This window comes from Lycium barbarum, chromosome 2 (genome assembly GCF_019175385.1).
Source record: "Lycium barbarum isolate Lr01 chromosome 2, ASM1917538v2, whole genome shotgun sequence".
Taxonomy (NCBI): domain Eukaryota; kingdom Viridiplantae; phylum Streptophyta; class Magnoliopsida; order Solanales; family Solanaceae; genus Lycium; species Lycium barbarum.
The window spans coordinates 3,356,515-3,368,321 of record NC_083338.1 but is presented as its reverse complement, the minus strand read 5'-3'; the positions used below and the strand labels follow the sequence as shown (position 1 = coordinate 3,368,321).

The following is an 11,807-nucleotide window of genomic DNA, read 5'->3' as shown; positions in this document are numbered from 1 at the left end:
CTTTAAGTTTTCCAAAAATTAACACTTTATTCTTTATCAGATATTTAACAATTCATGTTCGTTAAATTTGACGAAAACAATGAAATCTTTTTTAGCTATACACGCCAATAAAGTCCGATCAAATTAAAAAAACATGCGACACAAATTACTACACTAGACACTAACGGCTCGTTTGGTATAACGGATAAGGATAAATAATCCCGGGGATTCTATTAGAGATGAATTTATCTCACGTTTGGTTGAGATAAAATAATGGTATAACTAATCCCGTGATTAGTTATTTCGGGATTGTAGTGTTATTTTATCCCTGTGGGAGGGTGGAATAACTAATCCCAGGATAAGTTATCCGGGGATAACTTGTTTCCAACAAAACGACCCCTAAAGGTTATTAACAAATAGTAAAAATTACACCTTAAAAAGTTGCATTAAAATCTAAAAATAAATAAAAAATGACAGAAACTACAAAAATTGTACCTTTAAATGTGAGTTCCCGTTAGTTTCCTTTCTTTTCACGGTTCTTGTCAAACCTAACACAATATGGTAAATATTTTGACGGCGACTAAATATATTAACGTTGGCAAACTTAAAGGACTAAAATAGTTTAAGTCATACTTAAAATGACTATTTTTGAACGAAGACTCAAACATAAAGGACCATTTTTTTCATTTTCTCCTCCAATAGGAGTAATCATGAACGACCAGTCCCAAGAACCTTTCACGTATTTGTTTCCATTGATGGGTTCGTTTTGCATATTGACAGTTGCATGGGACTGTCGGGTCGGGTCGGGTCGGGTCGGAAACCATGGTTTGGTTTGAGAACTGACCTGGATGCAAAAATTTGTATCAACTGATTGAGCTCTTATTATTATTACTTTGTTTTTTTGGTCTAATTACAACTATTGGCGGAGAAAATGACAAAAATGGTCCTTTATTTTTCAAGCTAGGTTCAAAATAGTCTACTAAAGTATGAATTGAACAACTTTAGTCTTTTAAGTTTGCCAAACATTAACATTTTTAGTCCTGTCAAATATTTATTTGACGAAAATTATTATTAAAAAAAAAAAGTTAGCGAGAACTCACGGTACAATTTTTGTAGTTTCAGTTATATTTGACTTATTTTAGAGACTAGTTCAACTTTTTGAGGTGTAATTTTTACTACTTCTTATTTATCTTTTTAATGCCTAGAGTAGTTATTTATGTTGCATATTTTTGCATTTGATGAGACTTTCGTGGTTTTTTATTGCTTTTAAAAAAACGTTTCAATATTTCCGTCAAATCTAACGAACATAAATTATTAAATATTTGATAAAGACTAAGGGAATATTGTGAACCCATACTCAAACTTAAAGGACCATTTTTGTCATTTTCTCCTTATTATATAATGACCTTTTCACATTTTTTTGTTTCCATTGATGATGGATTCCTTTTGCACAAAAAACTTCTTCTTCATCTGCATATTAGCAGTTGTATTATTAACAAATTTCCCATACAATTCATGTGCTATAGAAACTGAGTCACTAACTGGGAACCTTCTAGAATCAGCTACACAACCAGAGTTCTTGAATTGGTTAAAAATTGTAAGGAGAAGAATCCATGCGTATCCTGAATTAGCATTCCAAGAATACAAAACGAGTCAACTCGTTAGAGATGAGTTGGACTCACTTGGAATTAAGTATGTTTCGCCAGTTGCCAAAACGGGTCTGGTTGGAACAATCGGGTCGGGTCGGAAACCGTGGTTCGGGTTGAGAGCTGACATGGATGCTCTCCCTATTCAGGTCTCTATTCTCTATGACTTTTAATAGTTTTCTTGAAATTGGGGGGGGGGGGGGGGGGGGGGGGCAAGTTTGCAAGATTTTGTATGAAATGATTGTGATTTATAAGTGTACTGTGTATTTATGTATAAGTTTTGCTCATCTTGTTTCATTTGTTAGTGTAATTTGCGGGGTAGAGAGAGAGACTGTTTTCGATAGACCCTTGACTCAATGATTGTGATTTATAAGTGTAGTGTATATTTATATATAAGTTTTTCTCATTTCGTAGTTCCTATTGTTTCACTTAGAGCCTGTTTGGATGAGTTTATGCCTATAAGCTGTTTGCAGCTTATAAGCTAAAAACAAATAAGTTGGGTAGTCTAACTTATTTTTTTTGGCTTATAAGCTGTTTTCAGCTTATAAACTGCTTTAGATAAGGTAAGTCAAATGGGCTTAATTATTTTTTTGAGCTTATTTTAAGCACAAAATGACTTTAAGCTGGCCAGCCAAACACTCAAAAAAACTGAAAACAGCTTATAAGCAACTTATAAGCCAATCCAAACGGGCTCTTATAGTGTAGTGAGGTTTTGTTTTTTCCCCAAAACGAAAGCTTAATACTAATAAAATAAAATAAAAAATAAAAAAAACACAAGCTTAAATATTAAACATTTTTATTAGTGCAAAAATGGTGTTCAGTTAGTTCTTTAACATCAACATAGAAAAGTTTAGTGAAAAAGAAAGGCTATTGGAATTACTCCCTCTGTCCCAATTTATGTGGCAAACTTTCTTTTTTAGTTAGTCCCGAAAAGATGTCACCTTTCTATATTTAGAAATGATTTTATTGGCATTTCAAGAATACAAAATGAGTCGACTCGTTAGAGATGAGTTGGACTGGCTTGGGATTGAGTATGTGTGGTTAGTTGCCAAAACGGGTTTGGTTGGGACTGTCGGGTCGGGTGGGAAACCGTGGTTTGGGTTGATAGCTGATATGGATGTTCTCCCTTTACAGGTCTCTCTTTTTATCACTTTCTTAATTCTCTAGTCTCAAAGTTTAGTTTTTTGTAGACCCTTTTCTAATTTTGTTCTTTTGGAGGAGTTTTATTGGAGTTGGGGTGGCAATTATGCAAAATATTTGTTGCAGATATAGTGTAGTGATCTTTTTTGGTACAAAAGCTTAATCATTTAGTATTTTTATTAGTGCAATCAGGGTTTTTTTTTTTCGTTTTTAATTAGTCCTTGAACATCAACTTAGAATAATTTAGTGAAAAGGAATGGCTTTTGAAATGATAAGTTTAATGTTTTAATCATGTGTAATGTATGCTCTCCCTTTGCAGGTCTCTCTTCTCAATCAACTTTCTTGATTCTTTTGTTTCCGATTTGCAGTTCCTTTTCAAATTTTTGTTCTTTCGGAGTTGGGATGCCAATTGCTATGCAAACTTGTGTCAATTGATTGTGATTTATGAGTGACATTTTTGGGAATATTGAGAGGAAGTCTGATTTAGTTTTGGTTATTCTTTTGCATTTATGTGTAATTTTTGCTCGTTTCTCAATTCCTATTTGTTCTATATATAGTGTAGTGAATTTTTCTTTTCAAACACAAATGCTTTTTAGTTAAACAATTTTATCGGAGCAAAAAAGGTGTTTTTTCGTTTTCAATTAGTCTTTTAACATCAACTTAGACTAATTATGTGAAAAGGAACGTCTTTTGGAATGATAAGTTTTAAGTGTTCTTGAGCCTACACCGGCTTGGAGAATAGAATTGGTTTTCCTTGCTGTTCTGTGATATAGAGTTGTGGCATACTGTGCTTCATAGAACATGTAGTTTTATTAATTAAATGTAATGTAGTGATTAAAGAGGTGAAAATCAGTCTCCTTTGATACCAGGTGAGTGATTTTTAGTCACTCTATGGTTTGAATTTGGAAGGTCTAGCAATTATGAAATCCTACTTAAGATTTGTAGGTTAACTGTCCACCAAGGTTGGGAAAAGAAATCACTTAGTGATTTTTGCCTCCGCTGTGATTTGAACCTGTGTTGGTGGGAGGTAGCAAGTAGCCCGTGGAAAGCTAGCCCGGACATCAAGGTTATCAAAAAAGATTTTGAAGTTAAGTAATGAAGAATTCTTACCTGCAACATGCTTAAAGAACCTTTTTGAGTCCACTCTAGCATCTAATTTGTAAGCGCAAGTCAAACCTAGTCGTGGCGATTTCCCTGAACACCAACGTACTGTATCAGTTACATTGTGTCTGACAGCTTATAGCTTCTAGCAGGGTACGGGGAAGGGCCGCACCCCAAGGGGTGTGATGCACCCCAAGCTTATAGCTTCTGTAGCTTGAAATTACCCTTACTTGAAAGTATTGTCATAAGTTATTGCTTAGTTGGATCGCTGCTTGTTACTTGTTTGCACATCATTTATTTTGGTTTTCTGAAATTAATCCCTATGTAGTGAGTCCATGCATTATCACTTATAATGGCTTTGTTGTACTCGACGCCTCTTTTGAAGCCAATATAACACGTTCACATTGTAAACTGCCAAGTTTAGGCAACTTAAGGTTTATATGATGACTTAGTTTCTGTATGAAGATTTCACCTCCACAGTGCCAGTGTCTGTTCTTTCATACTTTTGGCTCAGATAGATAACGAGATATCCATGCAAGTCAGATGCTTTTTAGAAAATGGTAAGCAGATATAATGCAGAGAAATCGGTTCAGGTGTAGGATACATATCCAAAAGTTTTCGCAACTCAATTATAGATGATGGAATCATCAAGAATTTTGACCTTTTCGATCCCTGTCTGTAACTCACTAGAGGCCAGTGAGTTGAGAAGAAGTTCATATTTCTGAGTACAAAATATGCATCTGATGTTCTCAAAACATCAGTATTTCTCAAGTTTCCCATGTGACCCAGCCTTCAACTTTAATTGGAGAAGGAAAAAGAAAGATCATCAAAAGCACTCTCATTTCTGTCATTTACTTTCTCAGTCTGCTCTTTGTCGAATTCTTTGTGCTAGTAGAAAGAATTCTTCTTTGATGAGTGGAATAAATGAATCAGTGATTAATTTGAAGGAATTGGTAGATTTGGAGTACAAAAGCAAGATCGATGGCAAAATGCATGCATGTGGCCATGATGCTCATGTCACCATGCTGCTTGGAGCAGCTAGATTGCTTCAAAATAGAAGGGACAAGTTGAAGGTAGGAAGAATCATTATTGTTTTTATAAACTAACTTTGTAGCCTGTATGGCCAAGCTTCTAAAAAGTGCTTTTCAAAAAAGTAATTCTAGTGAGAAGCAGTTTGTGTTTGTCTAATTAATTTAATTTGAAAAGCACTTTTGAGCAAAAAGTAGTGTTTTACCAGGCTTTTAAAAAGTTTCTTCCAAGTGTATTTTCTCAAAAGTGCTTTTCGAAAAAGCACTTTTGGGAGAAACTACTTTTTCCAGCTTCTGCCTCTACTCAAAAGCTCTTTTTTTCTCCTAAAAGCTTGGCCAAATGCCTCAACTTTGGAAAGAAAAAAAAAAGGAAAAAAAAAAACACTTTTGACCTTGAAGAACCCTTGTCCTGTCTTGGTCTAAATTCAATAAGTTGATCTGGGTAATGTTGCATTCTGAACTGAAGGGCACGGTTAAGCTCGTCTTCCAGCCTGCAGAAGAAGGCTGTGCGGGCGCCTCCCATATGTTAGAAGAAGGAGCATTAGATGGGGTTAAAGCAATATTTGGCATGCACGTCTCTCCATATTTGCCCACTGGTATCATCGGTTCAAGACCTGGTCCTATTATGGCTGGTGCAGGAAGGTTTACAGCAATAATGCAAGGGAAAGGCGGACATGCAGCATTACCACATAATACTAGGGATCCAGTTCTTGCTGTTTCAATGGCAGTTCTTGCACTCCAGCAACTTGTTTCTCGAGAAACTGATCCTCTGGAGTCCCGGGTATGTGTCGCTCTGATTCCAAACAGCTAAGTAATGATTTTACTTCTTTGTTCAGAATCCTGAATTCCATGAAGCAGGGTGTAAGTTTTGTTTCTGCTTATGTGCAATTACATGCAGGTTGTCTCTGTTGCATTCGTAGATGGTGGTGAGGCTGGAAATGTAATCCCTGACAGCGTAAAGTTTGGGGGAACATTTCGGTTCATGACATCTGAGGGCCATTCCTATCTTAAGCAAAGAATTAAAGAGGTATGAGTTTTGCTGATACTAAGTCAACTGCTCCCTCAAGCTTTGGATGATCATAGATCTTTGCCTGTTTGGCAAGCTTCTCCAAGGCCAAAAGTGCTTTTTTTCAAAGTTGTGGTGTTTAACCGAACTTTTAGGAGAAGAAAAAGTGCTTTTGAGTAGAAGCAGAAGTTGTTTTTGAGAAGCTGAACAAAGTAGCTTCTCCCCGAAAGTACTTTTTTGAGAAAATACACTTAAAAAGCACTTTTTAAAGCTTGGACAAACAGTAATTGCTGCTCACAAGTGCTTTTCAAATTGATAAGTCAAACACACATTTCTTTTCCCCAAAAGCACTTTCTCGAAATGCACTTTTCAAAATAAGCTGATTTTAGAGGCTTGGCCAAACGGGCTATTGAATCTTCCTTGAGCTTTTTTAGCAACTGTATCTTTGATAATGTCGTCTGAAATATCCGGACATAGAAGTTAAACAGATCATTTTCTACAACCTGTGCTTTAATTTTTCAGAAATATTCAACATTGCTCATAACGTGTCAGTTTTCTACTCGTATCTTCTTTAAACAATAAGCATTGGTTTAGGAGCAGGGGCGGAGCCACAGTATAAGTTACTGGGTTCAACCGGTTTAGGAGCAGGGGCGGAGCCACAGTATAAGTTATGGGTTCGGTTGAACCTAGTAACTTTGGCTCAAAGCCTCAAAACCCTGTACTTGTGTTAAAAATTCATTCTAATATGTGGAGTTAATCTATTTAGAACACAGTAAGCAAAACGAATTGTAGTTCAGAACCCATAAACTAAAAATCCTGACTCCACCTCTGTTTGGATCAGTAACTATAAATATACTTACTGCTCGTGTAGATCATCGAGATACAAGCAGCCGTACATCAATGTTCTGCCACTGTTGATTTTGCGGAGGACTTAATGAGGCCATATCCACCAACTGTAAACGATCCCACTATCTACGAGCACGCTAAAAAGGTTGGAGAAAACTTGCTCGGTGAGCAAAATGTGCTGTATGCTCCAGTTACGATGGGGGCGGAGGACTTCAGCTTTTATTCCCAAAAGATGTCAGCTGCATTTTTTAGCATCGGTGCACAAAATAAAACGGCTGCGTCTGGTGGTGTTAAAGGTTTGCACTCCCCCTACTTCACTCTTGATGAAGATGTTCTACCAATAGGAGCAGCCCTCCATGCTGCTGTTGCCATCTCTTACTTTGACACACATGTTCAGACATAGTAGAATAGCATTTTGGGATTGAAAAATCATCTTGTTTGTAAATGAAAAACATTGTGATTTGACTTCTTTGTTAGTAAAAAAGCATACATGCATTTTTTGCTTATGACCGAGAAATTCGTATGGAGCCAACTCTGTAGGCCGGTTGTAGCCTTTGAAACTCTAGGATGATGCGCTTGCCTCTGAACTCTTCTCCACTTAAAGTACTGACTTAGAGCACTTGGCGCAATACACGTCCTTCGACCTTTGTCATTGAGCTTTACAGAAAAAACATACATGTCAGGGATCTTGCACCATTAGAATAATTCACGGATTTGAGATAGTTTTATTGTTCTTTCATTTTTTTTTCTTTTGTAAATTATTTAAGTTCAAGCAAAATGAATGAATCAACTAAGCTAAAACTAGTGTTCTTTTATCTATTTAAGCAGAAAAGGAAACGACATAATTCAACGCACTGCCCCTTTTTTGTATATATATTTTTTATTTTCTCTTCAAACCCCTGGCTCCTAGTCCTTGTAAATTATACTATCAGTTTAAGCTCAAAATATTTTAATCCAAATTTATTACATCAGGTAAATGATATTCAAAGGTTAATTTCACGGGAGCATGATTGCCATTTGCTACTAATCGAGTTGCGAATAGTTAGTTACTTGATCTGATTAGTTGATACCTCAAGGCAACATTAAGAACCAAAATGGAGTCACAAAACTTTAATTACTGAATTGCTTCCCTACTGGGCATCTAAGGATCGAACATTGTTTCGGTACAGGCCGCTAGAGCTGTACCAAATTGAGGCCAACTCGGATATGTGATTATCGAAATATAATTGTTGGAGGATGTTCTTTGTCGTAGACTCGCAGAGTCTTGGAAAAAGAAATTCAAATAACTTACTGTTTATCCCGAATTACTGGTAACAATTAGATTTGTATGTGGTGAAATAGAATATGTGGATGAACTTTAATCTTTTAAGTTGGTATGAAATGACTATGGATGTGTATATGATTATATTTATATATATATGTGCATAAGTAATATATCGTAAATGATATGTGCCAAATATGCTTAAATAAAGAAGATGGATTAGATCAGTTGTGGATGAATAATACAAATTCGGACCAGAATTACTTTGAAGTGAGCTTTTATATTTCAGATGGTTACAATATTGTGATATAAGAAAAAAGCTAACCTAAAAAAGGGGAGGGTTGCCCTCTGTTTATAGGTATTCCTCATGGGCCTTTAATACAATTCAAAAAGCCTTTATGAATAAACCTTAGAAAGGATAAGGCTGATCCGTTGTCAGCGCGAATAGCGGAATGGTTTTATGACGCGTGGCAGCCTCACAACTGGATACCCGGACCAATGGACACACTTATTTTGTCCCGGGTCAGCTGTATCTGGTACAACACCCCCGGTGTGGAGCAAGATTGAACATGCTCGTGCCCATTTGGACCTGTCTTTGGCTCCGTCTCATCCGTCATACATTGACCCGGTTTTTACCGTATACAGATAGTCCCCACACTTTCTGGATCAGAGTTTCACCGAAGTGACGGGAAGTGGAAGAGTCTCAAACTGGTGGTCTCATAAGTCCATTCTTATCTTAAAAATAGGTGGGAACCGCAACGTCACGTCCTTCTGACTTCGGCCACGTGTCCCATTCCGAATGACCAACTTCGGAAATCGCCTCAATCCACGTCGCTTCAAATCACGTCTCATTAATTCTCGAACACGTGCCATATCTTGATTGGTTGGCCTCGGTAACCGTCACGGTAAATTGTCTATATAAGAGTTACAGTCGCATTTTTACCTATCACTTTTCACTTTCAACTTCTCTGATCTTCGATTCCTTAGTTAATATTGAGCTTGTTCACTCTTCGAATCTTCATCTTTTTCTGAACCGTAACCTTCATATCTTCGACCGAAATTTCAATCCTTCAAACCTTCAAGCTCATTCCTTCATCTTCGCCTTCAAATTTTCATCTCGATCTTCAAATCTTCTTCAAACCTTCAAATCTTTATACCAACTTCTTCATAACTTCATTATTGACAGAGATGTAACTAACACCGACTCCGCCTCTCAGAACGTACCCTCAGATTCTTCTCCGGGTGCCGAACCTGCTTCCAACCCCGAAGGTAAAGTTGTTCTGGAGCCTACTGCCATAGATATAATACCGGCCAAACCCAATTTCAACCATAAATTTGCAGTAAAAAAAGGTAGTACAAGTGGTGGATAGGGGTTACGATGTGAGACGGTACCCCTCATCAATTACAGAGGATCGCCTTCATCGGGTTCGGACCGAGTGCAGATGGGACAAACGTCCGGTACAGGTGTTTGCCCCCGGTAATGACGAATCCATCACCGATCAAAAAGAGGGGTTTCTGTACGTTTATACGTACCCGTTCACACTCAAGCTCGACCCCCCCTATTGATCCGGTTATTCTTGAGATGTGCCGAACATATAATGTGTGCTTAGCCCAAATTGGGCTGATCATCTGGAGGATCGTGGCCTGCCTCCGTCTGTTGGCAAATAATGCCAAAAAGGAGTTCACGTTGGCACACCTTATTCGGCTGTATTGTCCGAGGGTCTTCCGTGGGGGTGTGATAAAGACCGCCAAATGAGGCTGAAACCCGATCTTTTCCAACCTCAACGAGGATAGAGACCGAGGGTGGTTGGAACGTTATGTCCGGGTGAGGACCGCAGACATCATCCCACTGGAGTATATGCCTTTTCAGAAAAATGGAATAACAAACGTAAGTTCCTCAAACGTGTTTCCTCAGCATGCGTTCAAGTTTTTTTTTTCTTCACTTTGTTCAATATTTCAGCCTAGGTATGGATCCCTACCGCTGTCCGGAACTTCCCCGAGTGGGTTGAGGTGATCATTAGCCAACACCTACATGGCGATCGGACATGGGCAGATCTATCTCGTGGCCGGTGGGTTGCACAGAACCACGGTATTTTATTTGACACTCATCGCATCCTTTCGTTTTCTTTTTTTCTTTTTATAACTCTTTTGATGCCCAGGCTTACCCAAAGGATCTGTGGAGCCGCGACCCGCACCAACGGATGAGCCTGCGACACCGGGCTCAGATTTTGATATGTACGGATCATCCCGGTTTATTGCTGCAGTTGAAAAGAGGCAAAGAAGACCCTCGACCAAGGATCAAAAGAAAAAGAAGAGGTCGAGGGGTGATGTTCGAAGCCTAAGGGATGAACCTAAGCCTAACATTGTCGTTCGAAGAGTTGTGGCGAGTCCCTCCGTGGCTGCCATTGCTGAGGAAGAAACCACCATTCCAACCCTAACCATAGGTGGGGAAGACGAGATTTGTTTTCCTCTATTAATTGAGTACCTAGAAGCTCCAATTCCACTAAGGTTCGTTGAATTTATTGACATTTCAGGTGATACTTCACCCGAAGAGGAACTTTTGGTGAAAAAACCTAGAAGGTTCGGTCCAACCTCGGACACCGAAGCTGTTCAAAGAGCTGAAACTGTCCCCGAAGTTGAAGTTATTGCGGCTGCCGGTCCATCGCCCAATACCGACCAAGCTACTGCAGCTGAGGTGCCTGCAACTACCGATACTGCTGGAGTCGTTCCTATCTCTCCCCCTGCTCCTTCTTCGAGGTCGGATAACCTCGATGACATGCTCGCCGGTACCCCTCCTGCTACGGGGGAAGCTGTTGGGTTTGGTCACCTCTGTATCTCTCGGGCCACGAGGATTGCCAGTCGGTCCATTAAAACAGGTGCGAGGTCCAAACTTGTTGATATTTTCCCAGCCCCGAGTGTAGAACCGAGGAGGACTAGGTCGGCCGTGGTCATCGTCCCCAAGGACTGCAGCTTTTTATCCCGTCCTGTAGGGGTTACTAGTTATCTAAGACCTCTTGTTTCAGATTCGGACAAGGAAAAAATAGAGGGACTTCCTTCGTCGTGCCTTATAAACGAGGGTATACATACTGGCAATCGGGTAAATTTTCTTACGCATTTTTCTATAGTCTCAATGTGCGATCCTCTGTCTTCGTTAACCAATTTCCTAACTAGGTTTGTTTCTCTCTCTGCAGAGTGTTGTGCTCGTAAATGAAGGTTTTATCCGAGCCCAACATGAAATTGATAACTTAAAGGCATAGCTGGATGCTCAGGGCTAGGAGACCGAGAAATTCAAACTCCCTTTGCAAGAGAAAGAGGACCAACTGAGCCGGGCCATTGTTCCCCCCAACCTTCAATCCGAGCTCGAAGTAGCCAAGGCTGATAACCTCTGTTTAAAGGCCGAGCTTGCTGAGGTAGTTGAAAAGAACCGTCTTCTCAAAGGGGATAACATCAACCTCGGCCGTGATAATGCCAATTTTGCTACGAGGCTCGGTGAATTTGAGGCTATTATTGCCCAGCTACGAGGCGAACTTAACTCGATCAAGGTTGATGCCGAGAAAGCGGTAGAAAGAATTCACCAGCTCGAAGCCGAGAGAGCCATCGAGAAGGAGAAGCTGAGGATAATAGAGGAGAAAGCCGAGACTAGAGCTCGGATCAGTGATGAACTTAAGAGTAAGCTGGAGGAGGCTACTGCGGCCAATGATCTTCTTTAGACCGAGCTTGAATCCGTCAACCAGGTTCGGATCACTATAATTGACATGAAGTCCGAATTGGAGGAGAACCTGAAAAAAGCTGAGGCAAAT

The 11,807-nt window shown here is 39.2% G+C and overlaps 1 protein-coding gene across 1 annotated transcript; it reads left to right on the top strand.

The window, feature by feature from the left end:
* The first annotated feature begins 1,389 nt into the window (after positions 1–1,389).
* On the top strand, positions 1,390–7,252 carry LOC132625885 (IAA-amino acid hydrolase ILR1-like 3). The gene is made up of 5 exons (XM_060340482.1): positions 1,390–1,774; positions 4,814–4,939; positions 5,361–5,675; positions 5,793–5,921; positions 6,772–7,252. The coding sequence occupies exons 1-5, from the start codon at positions 1,412–1,414 to the stop codon at positions 7,147–7,149; spliced, it is 1,311 nt and encodes a 436-aa protein (XP_060196465.1). The 5' UTR covers positions 1,390–1,411; the 3' UTR covers positions 7,150–7,252.
* Positions 7,253–11,807: the final 4,555 nt, after the last annotated feature.